Genomic DNA, 16,992 nt, shown 5'->3' with positions numbered 1-16,992 from the left:
TCCAAAACATCAATTTCTCAAATGTCATCTTACTTGAAGGCTTGCTTGTCAAGTGGGACAGAAAGTTTCCAACTCTTCCTCTTTTTTTTTGTTCCACTCGCACTTTTTTAACTCTCTAAGGCCAGCCAAGAAGGAAAAGAAGTTCCATTCTGACATTCTCATTTGTTATGGAGGATCTGCGTTCCCAACAAGTGTGTTCCCAGGACCTTCCCAGATCGAGGAATGGGATCAGGAAATGGGGATGATTTCCGGGTTTGGGTTTGGGGCCCTATTGTGCTGCCATTTGTATCATCGTCACGAGTCCCACCATTAAGGATAATCTATTGGATATTTGCCATATTTTATGGATGCTCCGCTCAGGTTGCACTTTTGGGCAAAGGGGCTTCCAAGACCAGGTTGAGGCCAGCACTTTTTGTTGTTCCTGTTCCTCCTAACCGGACAATTTATTGCTTGAGCTAATGCTATTCATGATAATGCCAACTGAGAGCCTACTGAGCTGCCTGAGATCATTTCTGGTTCTGGTTCCGGTTCCCGGTATGGTTCTTTACAGCCTCCTTGGGCTAACAAGGAGTGTTACTGGCTTTGCTCGACGAAAAGATGGCCATAAATTGGGCGAATTAATATTTGTTTCTTCCCCTTGTTCCCGTGAAAAGACGAAGGGATGGCTATTTTTGTGTATGTGGAACTCATGAGGCCATTTCCTTGCAGGGCGAACGATTGAGCCATGCTGTGGGTTGTGCTTTTGCCATTTGTTTGGAGAAGAAACAAGAGCGAGACAAACTGTGTGAGGTCTCCATGAAATTCGACAAAAACGATGCCTCCTTCACCAGATATGGAAGTTTCAGACAAGCCACACTCACAGAGAGACTCCAAGATCCACAGGTAAGCTAATAAATGTCGAGATATAAATCATTTGGGTATGATCTGGCTTGGGATGTACTGCTTAATATGTGTCTTGCTTTGGGAACTCAAGTAAGGTTTTTAGAGCAAACATATTTTTTTTAATGTCTTTTTTTTTTGCTTTTTACCTTCTGGCAAATCATACAATATTTCCCCTCGTAAATGTCACGCCATTATAATTCTCAGTCGATAGGTCCTTCAATTGTTGCATTATTAGTTTTCTTTACTTCCAGTTGGCAATACGCATTGTGCTAAAACTGTCCAGGTTTTTGTTTCCCTTTCCCCAAGTACTCACTTTCATTCCACAGACATCGCCGTCCGTGTATTTATTGTATGTGAGCTGGAGAAGATCTAGCATATACGTATAGCATCTCTAGAATCATGACAGATGGTGCTTCTTGGGCATAGTGTTCCATTTCTCGCTCGCTCGAGCCTTGATCCACCGTCACGACACTCGGCACGTCCGGGTTCCTTTTTTCCTCCGCGGAAAGTAATGACAAATGCGTGCTGGAGATTATTTCGTGGGAGCGTGGCAAATGCTCAAGTACATGCTCCGCCACGTTTATCCTTGTTTCCTCGCTTGCAGGGAATCAAACCCCCCAATGAACGACCTCCGTTAGAGCCCATCGAGAATCCGTTTGCCATAGCCCGACCTCACGCCACGGATCTGATGCTCCAACGACAGACCTCGTTCCGCGGTTTCAATCAACTTCAAGCGGCCTCATCACCTTTTAAGCGGAACTTGTCGCTCCGTTTGAACGAGCTACCCTCCACTTTAGAGCGTCAACGTTTGGGTCACTCCGGACTCTTGAGCTCCTCGAGTTCGGCCAATTCCGGACTGACCAATGGGCAAGCCCAGGCACACTCTTCAGTGGCCTCGACCGAATTGGACGATATCGAATTGGGACCTGTCCTCGAGGAGATGAGCCAACAACAGACTGTTCTCGGAAATGGCCATAATAATGGTGAGAAAAACGAAACGAGAAAGAAAGAAAGAGAGAGACTTCTCCTCTGTGTGGACTTTTGACTCGTGAATGAATGGTCGTGAGTTCTTTTATGGCGAGACTAACAAGAAAGAGAAGCACAATATCGGCTTTTTATGGCACTTCAAGAGTAAAAGGACCCCACCTTCTTGTTGGGGATGATTATGAAGGCTCTTTGTTAATGAGATTGTTCGTCTCTCTTCCCAAAAGAATGAGCCCTCATGTTATTCCCCTTGTGTCATATTTTGATTATGAACCTGAGTCTACTACTTCCATTCCAGTCAATCTTCTCAAGAACCAATTGAGCCACTTGTATCAGATGTCACAAAATCAAAAACAAGATGGTAAGACGTGGCTAGGTTTGCCCAATAGTCCACCATAACTGACCATCATTATTCTCGACACAGGCAATCCGTTTTTGGAAGCGAAATTTGCGTCCAACTTCGGCCCCATCGACGAGGAGGAAGCGATCGAGGACGAGGAGCCCCCACTCGATGTGGACCCCATCAGTTCCATGTGTCAACAATTGTCTCAGGAGCTCTCCACTTTAGCCCGAAGTTCGAAGGAATCCGATTTCGAGCTCAGTAAACGAAGTGCCAGCTCCAACTCGAACCCTCCACCCCACACCAACCCCGTGCACGGAAATGGATCACACGAGGTAAGCGAAGAAACGATCATCGAAATCCTGGAATCTATTAATGAGGTACGTAGAGACATGCTTTCAAATCAATTGTTTTCTCCTCCAGTCCCAGTCATTGCCGTATTTCCATCCGGAGGCCAGCCCGTCAGACCTAAATGGATCTGTCAACGGCGACGACACCGCATTTTCCAGCTCGTCCAAATCTTCAGCCCAATTAGGAGTGGGTGGCGGCGTGGCCGGGACTACGAAGTCGGTGCCCTTCTCCAACCCTTGGGATTTCGTCCCGGATCAGCCCAACAAGAACGGACCCTCTTCACTTAACTGTGATTCCAGCTCAGGGATTTCGAGCGTGTCCGGGAATAGCAATAGCTTCAGTACGAACAATAACCCTTCGTCTTCGAATGGCGGAGGGCAGGGAGGTCAAAGTAGCGCCTTCTTCACCAGCCCCAGCCAGGAGGATTGGAGCTACTCAAAGACCTCGGGCAAGGCCGAGGATCTGTGGGGCGAGGCTGACAAGTCCGCCATTTTGGACGACCCATTTGATGCGGAATGGGCGGCCTTGGCCACGAGAAACAACTCGAAGAACGCCACCACCACCACCATGACTGGAGCCACTTCGACCGCATCGACCCCAACTAACCCGTTCCGGACATCGCCGAGTGATAATAACCCTCCAGCTAATAATAGTATCAAGACCTTTGAAATGAAGATGTAAGGCGTCCGAACGACACTCAGCATCACATTGCTGTTCAGTGATAAACATCCGAGTTTCCTCCTCCCCTCATATCAATCCTCTATGTCGATCAGACGCGGTTTGAGTTTTAGCCCTTGGTTCATCTTTCCCCCACCCCCCGAATAATTTTTACTCGTGTCCCGCTTGTAATATCTTTATTACCAACAACTAGAACTATAACTTCCACATTAATTATTGCCATGTTTCCCCAACCTCCTCCCGGAACTGCTATCGCGTCTATCATTCAACTTTGAAGATGGCATGATCCCGAATCACACAATGGACATAGAATATCAAGAATCAGTGTGTACTCCTTTATAAGAATGTTAGAATAACTGAAGAGGTTTTACAAGAAATCCATGCCAATTGCTAGCTTGAAATAAATAATATATCATTATAATTTATCACTCTATCCTATCAAATTACACGACCGCTTTAACCAATCAGAAAGGTATACTCGGCCCACCCCTTGATGTCCACCCACCTTAGACGTCCCTGGGTTGACCTGCCATAACCTCATTAGGACTAAGGGAACCAACATCACCCAAGCGGTCATGCGCTCTTCCCAATGAATGGTGCCATAAAGCCACCGGCACCACAAGCCTTGCTTGGAAGTAATAGTTAAAGGCACCATAATTTTCAGGCCACATATTCAAACACCAGATATAATTTTTCCTGGCCACTTGGCAACAAATGGGCTAAGATCGGCGCCCAGGCGCGATACATGGCGATTCGGGCTAATGTTATGGGTGCAGGTTGAATGAATTGCATATAGGGCTTTACCCTGCTCAACAATAGTTAGTCAGTAGACCCCCCTTGCCCCCCTCAAAAACGCCGTCACCCTGACTGAGAGGGACATGTTGTGTGTCTGTGTCCGGTTTTCTTTGAGCCAGGAAAGCACAAGCAACAACAACACGGTCCAACCCCCAGTAGAGGTCAAGTTCGTCTTCTTGTTCTTGTTCTTCTTCACCATCCAGCTGAGCCCCTCTCTTTGAGCGCTCCCAATCACGGACTCTTGGCCTTCCTGGGGCGAGTGTGGTTGGGTCATTGTGCCAGACCAGGTGGTCTATGTATGGCCATGGCTGGCTTCACGGCGGGCACGGCGGGCACGGCGGCTAAAGCTCTGAGAGCCCGTCAAGCCTGGCATATGCTGCAAGGGGGCGTGCTCTGCTTTTTCAAGCCCAACCAATGTCCCCTTCCAGCCTTGCAAGACCAGATCAGCCGGCAATTGACGCAAGAGCTCAATCGAATCCACGCCCAAGATCAGTGGCACGCCTACCAACACCCCACGGCCGTCACGGCCGATTTCGCCACTGACTTGGACCAACTGGGACCGGCGCCCCCGTCATATCAACGCCACCCGTTAGCCTTGGGGGCGGGCTTTGAGCCCTCGGACTTGTTTCTCCACGTGGTCAATCCTCTGCCGCATCGAGTGGGCGGGGTAGTACTCAGTACCATCAATCACGCCGCATTGGCCCATCAAATTGAACGAGCTCAGTGCATCCGTACGTATCGGGTGGAGGTCCAATTAGGGCGGGGCACGCGTACGGGTTTCGCGGATGGACCCGTCCAAGAACGGTCCCGCAATCCATTTCTCAGGCGTTCCCAGGTTGACCGCATTTTGGCCACCATTCAAAGTAACTATCAACGCGATGCCTTTGACTTCGCCCAAGTACGGCTGGACAGTCAGGCCGCTTATGAATTAGCCGCCCGTGGACCCATTCGCCCGCAAATGGATTCCCACGCCTTAATATACCACTGCAAGTGCGTTCAATTCGAGGACTCTCGCATGGAACTCGAGTTTTCGTGCATCAACGAGGACGAGGATTTCATCTTGGGATTCATCCAGGACCTGAGCTTGAAGCTCAAGACCAACGCCACCATTCATCGGATGCGGTGTATCCGTTATGGTTTCTTCACCTTAGATCACGCCCTTTTAGTCAAACACGCCACTCTGTCCCATGTCCTCACCCACGTGGCTGACATGAAGAGACTCGTCCACCTAAACGAGGCCACCAACCAGCCTCCCAGCCACTTCCAGAAACCGCCCGAGACTTCCCATCCCGACCCAGACTTGGCTTGGCTGTAATGAACTATCCAATAAAATACCTGCTACTGATGACTATCTTTCGGTCTGGTGGAACCAATTTTCTCTTCTGTTCCCTGTTCCAGACTTGGATCATGCCGAAAGTGGGCATTCTGACCGTGAGTGACTCGGTGAGTCAGGGCCAGTCAGTGGATAGATCCGGTCCCATCCTCAAAGACCTCGTTCAAGACAACGCTGACTGGACCGTGATGGAACAGAAGTGCCTTCCAGATGAGAATGATCAGATCCAAGCTTGTCTTTTAGCTTGGAGCTCGCCGCCTCTGGGTTTGGATCTTATCTTGACCACAGGAGGTACGGGCTTTGGTCCACGTGATGTGACCCCCGAGGCCACAGAGGCGATTCTAGAGAAGAAAGCCCCCGGTTTGGTCCACCGAATGATGTCACAATCCCTAGAGGTGACACCCATGGCCATGTTGTCCCGTCTAAGTGCGGGCTCCCGGGGTCAATCCTTGATTATCAATTTCCCTGGGAGTCCCAAGGCTTGTCGGCAATGCTTCAGATTCGTCTTGCCCGCTCTTGGGCACGCCATGGATTTGCTGTCCGGACGAATTGATCAGGTTCGACAACTCCATGGTCAAATGCATGGACTCGCCACAGTGTCAGGCTGTGGTCATGCTTGCGCTAAACCTGCCAATGGACCCCCTGAGTCTACTGGTGTGGTGGGACGACCCCGAAAGTCGCCTTATCCCATGATTGAAGTGAGTCAGGCGCAGGCTTTGGTGATGGCCAATTGCGCGGTGCTGGAGGTGGTCGAGAGTGATTTCATGGATCCCATGGCTCATGTTTTGGCTGAAGATATTCGGGCTGTGGATGCTTTGCCACCTTTCAGGGCTTCCATCAAGGACGGGTGAGTTGTGGTTGTTTTAGAAGATCAGTCTCTGATGACCACCGGTTACGTTGACTTGGTCGACTTTGTATCAATGGTCGATTTACGCGGTTATTCTTAGTCGGCCAGCTCGAGAATATGTGTCCACCTTTTAAGAATTCCGTAACACGTAGTAAAGGCAAATTTTGTATCTCATTGCTGTTAGTATTTAATTACTCACCCTGGTTCATTTCTTTGTTTTGAAAAGTTATATTGCGGTTGTGTTTTAAATAGAGGGCGGAGTGCATTTCTATTTTAAAATTGTTCAACAAACGAAAAACTATTATTGTTTTTTGATAGAAACGAAGAATACTAACTCGAAGCTTATTTATATGATGATCGGTGATGAGGAATACTTTTGCCCTTCACAAAAATGAATGCTTTTACTAGAAATATCTGGCGGCTCGCATTCTAAAGCAAAATCATTTGGAAAACGAATTTTGACTAAAATCAGATTCATAAAAAATCCACATTTGTCCTTGAGATTCTTAGACCTGAAACGTTTTGACAGTAAAAGAAGATCACAATTCGAGGAAATCTAAAATGTAACTAGGAATACCTCTTATTTTTGAGCACTGATTACAAAATATTCATCGCGTAGATTGAGGCTTTAAATTATCTTTCTGACACCTCTGTTCATCGTTGGAAAACCTTGCAAGTTTATATTCTCTCACTCTTTGAAAATTATCACTAAATGAGAAAGATCAGTATTATGTTGGGTAACCATCTAAACTTTGATCGAATCATTTTCCTCTCAAGTTACAAGGTCATTCACTATATTGAATTTTTCAGATACGCCGTAGTCGCTTCGGATGGGAAAGGAAAAAGAAAAGTCATCGGCGGAATCACGGCTGGTGCCCAAGAGGAAGCCTCCATTTCCCCCGGGAGATGCATGCGAATCAACACGGGCGCTCCTATTCCCAAGGGAGCAGATGCCGTGGTTCAAGTGGAAGACACATTACTAAGCCAAGCTTCCGCAGATGGAGAAGAAGAACTCGAGATTGAGATCCTTACCATGCCGCAAATAGGCCAAGACATCCGTCCCATTGGATCGGATATTCAATCCGGATCCACAGTGTTGAACAAGTACGCCGTGCTCTCGGCCGCAGAGCGTGGCTTACTAGCCACAGTGGGCGTGACCCGCGTCCAAACGTTTCGAAATCCCGTTGTTAGCCTCCTTTCTACCGGCAACGAGCTCCAAGATCCCTCTGACCGTCAGCCCTTAAAACCGGGCTTCATCCGGGATAGCAACAAATCGACCTTGACGGCACTTCTTCGAGAACACCGATTCGAGTGCTTCGATGCCGGTATTGCCATTGACGATCCGGAGGTGCTGGAAGCCAAGCTCAAATTAGCCCTAGAACACGGGGATATCGTGGTCACTACGGGGAGTGTGTCCATGGGAGATAGGGACATCTTGCGACAAGTTTTGGTATCCAAATTCGGGGCCCAGATCCATTTCGCACGGGTGAACATGAAGCCCGGCAAGCCAACTACGTTCGCCACCTTGGAGTATCTGGGAAAAACCAAGCGGGTTTTAGGATTACCCGGTAATCCGGTTTCGGCCACAGTGACCGCTCAACTTTACCTTCTACCCGCTTGCCGTCAAATGGCGGGTTATTTAAATCCGGTTCCGGCGACGGTGCGGGCTCAGTTGAGCCAGGATTTACCCTTGGATCCGAGACCCGAGTACCATCGAGCCGTGATTCGTTGGGACAGAGGTCAGGCCGTGGCCATGGCAAGCACCACGGGCAATCAGATCAGTTCAAGGCTGTTGAGCTTGCATGCGGCCAATGCGTTGTTGATGTTCCCCATGAGATCGGAGGAGCGCAACACTTTAAAGGCTGGAGAAGAGGTGGACGCCTTGATCATTGGACAACTCATAGCGTAGGTTGTGATCTCGCAACCATTATTTTTTTAAAGAAGTCATCCGAAGTAGAGCTTAGATTTGAATAAATTTGATTTTAACAACCATCTAGTAAATCCACAATCTCACACTTTCAGACGTATTACTGAATGACTGTTTGGCTTGAACGGCTCTGCTAGAACAACTTTTCAACAAAATTGAGTATTTTATAATGAAGGACGGACTGTTGATCGGAACCCACAAATTTTCATCCCACATGGGTTGGATTCCATTCCCAGTAGCAGTAAGGAAGTCCGCAAGAAAAGATGTGTCCGTTGACATACTATTGGCGGCAGGGACAGTCTCTTCCGACCAATGGAGCTGGTTTTTTCATCGTCCAGTTTTTTTTTCAATATGCAGTATACTCTCCGGATCTGCGGATGTGACAAGCGTCTGAAAGTTTTCTTTAGGAAAAAGGTCGGGGAGGGGAAGCATTCGAACTGGGGACCTCAATCACGTTTGAAGACTGCGCGACCACCGCACGACGTCGTCTGCTTCCTTTCAACATTAATAGGGAAACATTCGATTTTTTTGGAATATTCGTTTTGGCTCGAGTATTATTCTACCATAAACTCTTTGTCATGATTTTATTGCTTTTGCCTGGATCTTTGGGCATCTGGCTGCAAAATTGCCCGTACATTATTCCATTGATTTTGTGTGTGAATTAGACTTGAAGGGGATGGAATGAAAAAAAATATTATAAAAGGCACAAGAGCGGTGGAATCTTTTATCATTTATTTATAAGCCAAAAATGTCACGATCAATCGATCTAAGATGAGGCAGGTGAATCCGGGGCCGGCACCTCGGTGGCCTTGGGTGGGTGTTCCAGGATCTGATCCACCAAACCAAACGTCTTGGCCTCGACGGGACTCATGAACTTGTCCCGCTCCATGTTCTGCTCGATGAAGTCCAGCGTCTGTCCGGTGTGTCGCACATAGATCAAGTTCAACTGCTTCTTCAACTTGATGATTTCCTCGGCCTGAATCTGGATGTCCGTGGCTTGTCCCTGGGCCCCGCCCGAGGGCTGATGGACCATAATGCGGGCATTGGGCAACGAATGTCGCATACCCGGCGAACCCGCGGCCAAGAGCAGACTGCCCATGGAGCAAGCTTGCCCCACGCACCAAGTGGCGATGGGCGGGCGCACGTACTGCATGGTGTCGTAGATGGCTAGACCGGCCGTGACCGACCCACCGGGGCTGTTGATGTACATGTGGACGGGTTTCTTACTGGATTCGGACTGAAGGAAGAGCAATTGGGCCACGACCAGACTCGAGATCACGTCGTTGACCGGGCCCATGAGACAAATGATGCGGTCCTTCAGTAATCTGCGGGTGGGGCGAGGGAGACATTGAACATTTGGATGCTTTTGTTGAAATGACGAAAAGAATGTGTCGGACAATGTCATTTTTTGCGGACTTCCTTACCGCTTTTCTGAGAATGGAATTCCCAACAATTCAAGACGGAAAAAGGTACGTATTAATTTTACTTGATTTTATATCCATTTAATATTTGATCGACCAACAAATTAGAGTTGACGGATCTGGCTAACCATTGAATGTCGGGTTGATCAGGTATTTTGACCAATAATTTGTCCAAGTCTGACTTACAAGAAGCTCCCGGATCAATAAGCCCTAATGTCTGACCGTCTTTATGGCTGACGGGTTGCTTGATCAACCTTCGCATGCTGCCAATACCTGGAATAGATATCGTAGGATCGTTCCCCGCGTCCGGTTTGTTCGACCACAATGGGCACGAGGTTGGCCATGGGATTGTGCGACGCATCAGCCAACGAGGTGGCGGACGGAAGGGCCAGGTCTTGGGGTTGCCATAAGCCCGAGGACGGCGAGGTCGACAGAGGCCGAACTAGACTCCGGACCGACAAGGCTCGAGCTACACTGAACATGATGATGATGACGATGTTGATGCGGGTAACAGTTGGATGGATGGATGGAGCTTGGAGGTCGTTGTGGTTCGGTAACCTCTAGGGAACCTGACTTGCTTATGAGAAAAATTGTTTGTTGATGTTGACATGTGCATTCTGGATTGGGCACCAGGGTAACCAATCCTGGATCTTGAAAAAGTAAGCCGAGCAAGGTGTATGTAGGGAAGGATAGATACATTAATTGATCGACCTTTTTCCATCATACGAAATCATCGTCATCCGAATCTACGTATTGAATGGCAGCGGATCTGGAGCTCTGCGTCGACCCTGCGGGTCCTGCGGCGGGAACACGCCTCATCAAGGCCTTTCCTCTTGGATGGGCTATTTTTTCAACGTCGGTCTGGCAATGGATGGTATTCAAGGGGATATCATTTAGTACAGAATGGGCAGAGTCTTCGGATTCCGAGCCCTGCGGACTTTCGGGAATGACTTTGATCGCCTCGGGTTTGACAGCCTGATATTTTTCTTCTGGCTTCACGGGCAGTTTCACGGGCATTGTCATGGCCAATTTGGTGGCCAAGGCCACTTTTTGACAGGCTGCCGGTCCCGGGATTTCGACTTGAGACTCGATTTTCAGTCGCATCATTTCTCGTTGAGTTTCCAACTTGATCTTGTTGATCTTCTCGAGCTCAGCCCAAGATCCAGATTGCGTGTCAGTGGGTTTTGTGGGTGGATGGGTGGTGGTGGTGGTGGTGGTGGTGGCGGCGGCTTGAGCTTGAATTTCTTGCTCTTTGGCCTTATTTTCTGCGTCCATTTGAACCATGTCATCATTGAAGGCCTCGAGGGTGGCCAGCATTTGACCGCAATCCTTGTGATGGATCACTCCGGCTCGTACCCATTTGGAGAGGCTACCAATGTACCTCTGGATCTTCTGATAACGATCATCCACCATGAGAATACCCCCCCAGTCCCGCCTATGCCGAATGCACCGCCCCAAAGCCTGGTTGAGCGCCCGAAAGGCCTGAATCTCGTACCAATCACTGCCGGATAGAATATCTCTGTCCTGGAGCTTCCTCTGGTCGTTATATTTCTTCTTCAAATCCACTTGAATGTCCTTGAAATTGGGAAATGGAATCCCCACACAAATGACGACTCGGGCATTGTTGTCCGCGAAATCCAAGCCTTCGCTCACTTTTCCCCGACACACCGCCATAAAAAGCGCCCCATCTACGCCACTGGGATCGGGACCATGATTGGTGCTCTCAATGACATCGTAGAAGTGTCGGATGTTCGTTTCAAACTCGTCCGAGAACCTGGGCTCCATGATAACAATCTTCTTCCGATTTAATTGCTCCCATACCCCGGTTTGTTGCCATCGCTCACTTAACTTGTTCAGCATGGAATACGAGGGTAGGAAGAGAAGAATGCCATGAGCGATGGTTTGGCACACCTTGAGCGTCAGGCGACCCATTTCATCCTGGAATCCAAAGGAATCTGCATTCCGGAAAGTAGCATTCAACGAGTGTCCGGTGGGTCCATGGCTTAGCGTTCGAATCCAGACTTGCCGCTTATCGATCACGTGATTGGCTTCCAGTTTCAAAGGGAACTTGACGTCCAATTCGGAACTGAATGACGCCATTGGCGACAGAGTCCCGGAAGTGAGTATCACACTATGAATGGTTTTCTTGAGCTCCTCAAACGTGACAGCCGGGTTGAGACACCAGAAGTTGACCGTGTACGTGAATTTGTGCTCTTCTTGCGTTGGTGCGGCCATGCCCGTGCCTTTCTTCTTGTTGATCCAAGCACCCACGGCACCTTTGGCCTTGGATTGAAACGATTTGCGGGACTGGGTTCGAACCAAAGCCACTCTGTAATCATTCAAGTGTCGCATGCCATCCATGAACAAGTAGTTGAGGATCATAAAAAAGCCCTCAAGCAAGCTCATGGTGTTGGCGTGTACCCCCGGTACCTCTTCCTCGCCTTTGTCATCATTGGATGGATCCTGTTTTTCACTGTATACAGCTTGCACTTGGCCAAAAGCCGACACCAAATCGGGATATTTGTCCTGTCCGATACCATGAACGTTGAATAGGGCGATGATTTCCGTGCCGGTCCAAACTTTGGAAGCTGAGGCAAAGTCCGTATAATCCGTCAAATCTTGCGTAAACGAATCGATCCACACGGACAGTTGTGAGCACACCAAGGCCATGTCACGATGAGCTTGCGTTTCCGGGATCTCTTTACGAACCAATGCTTCCAAATCGCGCATCGCATCCCGGATCTCTTCCTGGGTGACTTGCCAACTGGCGGCGGATCGAGCCGAATCCTCAATGTTGTGAGCTTCGTCCAAGATCAGAATTTGTCCCTTCAGACTGATGTCCATGCTCTTGCGAATGGTGGGTTCCACCAAATAGTTGTAGGGACAGAATACAATCTGAGCCTTGGTTTTGAGCTCACGCACCCCGTAGTAAGGGCAAAAGCGGACCTTCTGACCCACCCGGACCACATCCTCAATGTCCCAGGCATCGCGGGTGCCGCGATAAGCCGTTAATGCCGAGTGTGAAGTCAGTTTGGACTTGACATTGGATCGGTACAAACAACCGCTGCCGGTTTTCTTGTCGTTCAACTCTTGGCAGCCCTCGTTACGATTCTTCATTTTTGACACCGCCGGGTGGATGCACGTGTGATCACGACTGGCCAATATAGTCATCTTACAATCTTTGTACGGCGTCTTATTCAGTTCGCGAATAATCTGCGTAATCTGCTTGTGCGTTCGTGTGCCGAAGTAAATCTTAGGCACGGTCTTCTTTTTGACCTTCCGCATGACCGCCGGTTCCACCGAAGGCAGTGACGGTGGAGGGATAAATGCCTCAGCCTTGACTCGCTTATGCGGCGGAGAGGAAACGAAATCGTCGTCCTGGTCCATGGGTATAAACCCAGCGCCCGTTTGTAACGACTCAGCTTGGGCCAATTCAATGGCGGCTTGCACCTCAGGGCATTCCAGTTCGGCCGAGGTCTCTTCGCCATTGACATCGAAATGAATGAACTCGGCGGGGAGTTGGCCGCATTCCACGGCCAAGTTATACTCGATGGCCTTTTGCGTTTCGGCTTGTTGCCAGGCGAGGGAAGCGCACAGGAGTGCCAAACTCTTGCCACTGCCCGTGGGTGATTCCAGTAACGCATTTTGCCCGCGCTGCAACGCCTAGAGAAGAAACAACAACTGTCCATTAGTGGATGGATCAATAAGGAAAGGATATCTCGGTCAAATCTGAGTCATACAAATGGTCCACAGGAAAGTGATCATCACTCTCCTAATCATTATTATTATTATTATTCGGGTTAAAGGTTCGTCCGGGGCTCGTGGGGGGGATACAACCCATTTTAGTAAACAATGTCCCCTCTATGATTTGCCAGGCTCAGCCAGGTTATTTCAGGACCTTGAACAATCAAAATGAATACCAGGTTCAGGTTCGGTTCAGGCACCTTGGCCCCAAATGTATCTGGATTGAATCAATGCGCATCAAAAGGTACACTGTGATTCACAGAGCTACTAATGAGCGACATATACTGTCTCACTGTACAAGAATTATTTATGCACAATATGCTGGCTCATTCACAACCCATGAAACGCGTTATTAACGGGTTATTGGACGGACATGAAATGTGATTGCTATGTACCACACACTCGGATGGATGGATGGATGGGCTTACGCTACAAGGTAAATAGTGGATTATTTTCGTATATATACCCGGATGATATTGTTCATCATGGCCACTTGGGACGGGTAGGCCTTGCATGGGAAATGAACTTTAACCCCACTAATGGTGTACGTATGTGGGCTCAGCAGGCCAGAAGACGCGGTCGAGCAGCCCGTGCCACCCGTGCCACCCACGGTAGGCACGGTAGTGGCCATACTGGTGCGGAAAATACGGACAGCCGGTTCAAGAGCCCAAGCCAACCGCATCCATCCCAGCGAGCGGGCTTCCCCGACCCAAAAACTCAAGAGTGCCAAAGCGGACCAAAGCGGGCGGGGATGGATTGATTAATTCATAGAAACTGACGGGAAACAATGCACGAAGAAGGCTCTCTGGCTTTGGATCGATTGGGACGGACGGAGCTCTGTTCCCGCAGTTTTTCTCCACTACATACAGGGTGACCAACTTGAGCTCATCAGCTGAATCGAGCCTGTGGGTACTGATGATGGGACGAGGCGAAGAACCGTTTCAAGCCTGATACATTCTGATACAAGGCGCTTGGTTCAAGCCTCCTTGAGGTTGTCCATGACGCCGATGGTGGCCAGAAGGCGACAAATCCACCGTCCAAAAGTGCCCGCCAGAAAAATCACCAATGTTTTATTTCTTTATTCTTGGCCATGAAACCCACGCCCGTTTCCTTTCATGTGGTCTAAAAGTTTCCATTCGGATTACACTTTCGTGGGAACAAGCCTTCTACTAATCGATGGTCATGCTGTGAAAACCATTGAAGTTCCTCTGATGCAGTGTGACCCAACGCAAGCATCACTGCCACATATTTTTTCACTGTGGGCTTGTAGCTAGAGGCCCAATTGGGACCAAGGTCCTCCATTGTCTGACATTGGGGCTAGTTTGATATATTTTTGGATTTCTTTTCCATCTCCGGTCGACTGTCTTGTTCGAAAGAGATTTTTGGCATCCAAATTGAGGTTGTTTTTTACACCTACTTATGAAGACTATTTATTGGCTTTATACCGTCCGTTTTTGATGTTATTATATAAAAATCATGATCTTTATCAAGCTCGAACATTCATCATTTGCCAAGGGCGACTAAATTTGTTTTTGGCCTATTCTTTAGTGAAGTCATGTTAGGTAAAGCATTCTCTTTCGCATTAATCTCAGCCACTAATTTTTGCTTGATAAATCATCATTCAATGATAGAAGCGACTATCTCTTGTGAAATCTAGCAATGGGGCAATTTGGAGTATTTTTGCATTCAGGCCATCGTCAAGTTTACAGTATATAAGGGATTTGCCGACATTAGCTTGAGATTTATGTACTGGTCTGAAGGTTTTTTCCTTCTAGCCCAGAGTATAATGCAAAAATGATTCTAATTTTGATTGATTCTGAAACGGCTACAAAAATGTCGTGTTGTATTAACATTTTTTGGAGAAAATTATTGACTGGAACATGTGAAACTTTGACCTTGAAAAAGACGATTTTTGATCAGTTTGAATTTCCCGCCTTTTTACTTTGCCAGTTATTGCTCTGATTGCTCCTTCGACTTTGCTTACCCGCAATTTCAACCAATGACAAACCTTGTTTACATTTTGCTCGCATTTTTTGACGTAAGGCCGCTGAATCCCAATAGGACAGGCCGACCTTAAACTAGAAGAGTGGACACGGACGAGGCAAGACTGTTTTTACTTTTGGGCTCGGCTCTGGGTCGAAACATTCATGGCAATATACAGAAGGGTAGTGGCATTTGTTTTACTTTTGGGCTCGGCTCTGGGTCGAAACATTCATGGCAATATACAGAAGGGTAGTGGCATTTTCGGAGAAAATGCACACTTTTTATTGCATCAACCATACACTTAGACGCAACAAATACTCAAACTCTGTCATTCAGACAGCTGAAATATTGTCAATACAAAGAGGCCTGGCTGGCTTTGCCAGTTATTATTTTCCATCCTCCTGATGAAGGAATGAATACATTTATGCATAAGATCACTCAGGGACCTTTCAGACAACTTTTCAAATCACCAAATCTCACTGTAGGTGCTGAGAATTGTTAGTTTCATCTTGCAGGGCTTGTCAAGTAAACGCGTTCGTGAACAACTGAGGTTATTCCATGGTGTAAAATCAAAGGCAACATGCCCAGATAAACCTCACTGTGCATGCATTGAAGTTTGACATTTATTCCATTTTACCTGCTTGTCTGAGCAAATGACATTTTGGTATTGAGCCAATTGGATAGTGCATTCGCTGAATTACGCCAAACATGTTCACTTCTTTGTTTTTTGTAACACAGCTCACTCAAAATCACTCAATTGTCAAAAATTCAATGGGCGGATGGTGTGAGTTGACTGTGATGTTTGTCTTTTACGTATGTATGTATGTATTGGGCTCAGTTATGGTTTGTACATCACATTAAGTGGAGGTAAGTTCTCCCTCCCCAAAATGCCCAAAATATAAACAAATAAGAAAAATAAAAAAAGTGCCTGACCACATTTTCCTTGAATTTCCTTCACTTGACGTCCCCTATTGGACCTGCCCCAAGCCCTCACACATTAAGGCCACACCATATACCATTTTGTGGTACAATCTTCTTCTACTGTTTCATCTTTTATTTTCCGCTCACTCATTTCTAACGGTTTTCTCTTGAAACTGAAGGAAGCCTCCAGAATATTTTGCCATATTTTGTTCAAGTCTCAAGTATTTTCAATTAGGATCCCTTAAATAGTCTTGCTTTCAATAACCATGGAAGCTTTGTTGAAGGGACTTTCTGAAGGGGCTAGGAATTGTCTTGAGCTGGTTTTGGATGGGAAAACTCTGTCCTCAATCAATAAGCCTTTCATTATGGAAGCTTTAATAGCTTGGGTTGGTCACACCCAGCCACTACTTGACTGTGGGATGAACCAGTCAAGTGTAGGCAAAAGGGACACAGGTACTGACACTCTTGATTTGATTCAAACGCCCCTTGTAGTCAAAGAGGTCATAGAGGTCAAAAAGAGCATAGTAGGGAATGCTCTCGAAATTTGCGATGTCCATAAACGACAGAAATGTAAAAAGGCAGGCAAAGGGTGTAAACTGGCTCACCCAGAATGGTGTCCCAAACTTAGAGAGTATGGCCTTCTCAAATTCAATGAGAAGGGCAGTTCTAAGCAGGGGTGTAGCTTTTCCACCCATTTATGTGCATGAGATCTTTGAGGCACAAGGTATGCCTCAATTTCAAATGCACAAAGGCCCATCTCAGGGGCACTAGGAGGAAGAGACAGCA

General features: G+C 47.6%; 5 protein-coding genes across 9 annotated transcripts in view; 3 read left to right on the top strand and 2 right to left on the bottom strand.

Annotated features, from left to right (window-relative positions):
- LOC131890990 (protein numb homolog) overlaps positions 1–3,656 on the top strand; it is a 16,347-nt gene extending 12,691 nt beyond the window's left edge. For all 5 annotated transcript variants that reach the window (XM_059240461.1, XM_059240459.1, XM_059240458.1 and 2 more), the window contains exons 5-9: positions 709–882; positions 1,487–1,865; positions 2,165–2,227; positions 2,291–2,541; positions 2,630–3,656. In XM_059240461.1, the coding sequence (XP_059096444.1) occupies positions 709–882; positions 1,487–1,865; positions 2,165–2,227; positions 2,291–2,541; positions 2,630–3,238 (1,476 nt within the window). In that variant the 3' untranslated portion in view covers positions 3,239–3,656. The remainder of the gene's footprint in view (positions 1–708; positions 883–1,486; positions 1,866–2,164; positions 2,228–2,290; positions 2,542–2,629) is intronic.
- A 457-nt stretch (positions 3,657–4,113) lies between these two features.
- LOC131890992 (pseudouridylate synthase TRUB2, mitochondrial-like) lies at positions 4,114–5,429 on the top strand. The gene has a single exon (XM_059240465.1). It carries the CDS (start codon positions 4,329–4,331, stop codon positions 5,343–5,345), a length of 1,017 nt encoding a protein of 338 aa, XP_059096448.1. The 5' UTR covers positions 4,114–4,328; the 3' UTR covers positions 5,346–5,429.
- An 8-nt stretch (positions 5,430–5,437) lies between these two features.
- Positions 5,438–8,202, top strand: LOC131890991 (gephyrin-like). The gene is made up of 2 exons (XM_059240464.1): positions 5,438–6,210; positions 7,021–8,202. Exons 1-2 carry the CDS (start codon positions 5,438–5,440, stop codon positions 8,117–8,119), a joined length of 1,872 nt encoding a protein of 623 aa, XP_059096447.1. The 3' UTR covers positions 8,120–8,202.
- A 652-nt stretch (positions 8,203–8,854) lies between these two features.
- LOC131890993 (ATP-dependent Clp protease proteolytic subunit-like) lies at positions 8,855–10,040 on the bottom strand. The gene is made up of 2 exons (XM_059240466.1): positions 9,832–10,040; positions 8,855–9,462 (listed from the first exon to the last, which is right to left on the bottom strand). The coding sequence occupies exons 1-2, from the start codon at positions 10,038–10,040 to the stop codon at positions 8,904–8,906; spliced, it is 768 nt and encodes a 255-aa protein (XP_059096449.1). The 3' UTR covers positions 8,855–8,903.
- A 238-nt stretch (positions 10,041–10,278) lies between these two features.
- On the bottom strand, positions 10,279–14,170 carry LOC131890989 (Fanconi anemia group J protein-like). Its single transcript, XM_059240457.1, has 2 exons — positions 13,769–14,170; positions 10,279–13,221 (listed from the first exon to the last, which is right to left on the bottom strand). Exons 1-2 carry the CDS (start codon positions 13,982–13,984, stop codon positions 10,279–10,281), a joined length of 3,159 nt encoding a protein of 1,052 aa, XP_059096440.1. The 5' UTR covers positions 13,985–14,170.
- Positions 14,171–16,992: the final 2,822 nt, after the last annotated feature.

This window comes from Tigriopus californicus, chromosome 11, assembly GCF_007210705.1.
Source record: "Tigriopus californicus strain San Diego chromosome 11, Tcal_SD_v2.1, whole genome shotgun sequence".
Classification (NCBI taxonomy): domain Eukaryota; kingdom Metazoa; phylum Arthropoda; class Copepoda; order Harpacticoida; family Harpacticidae; genus Tigriopus; species Tigriopus californicus.
This window is presented reverse-complemented; position numbering and strand designations above follow the sequence as displayed.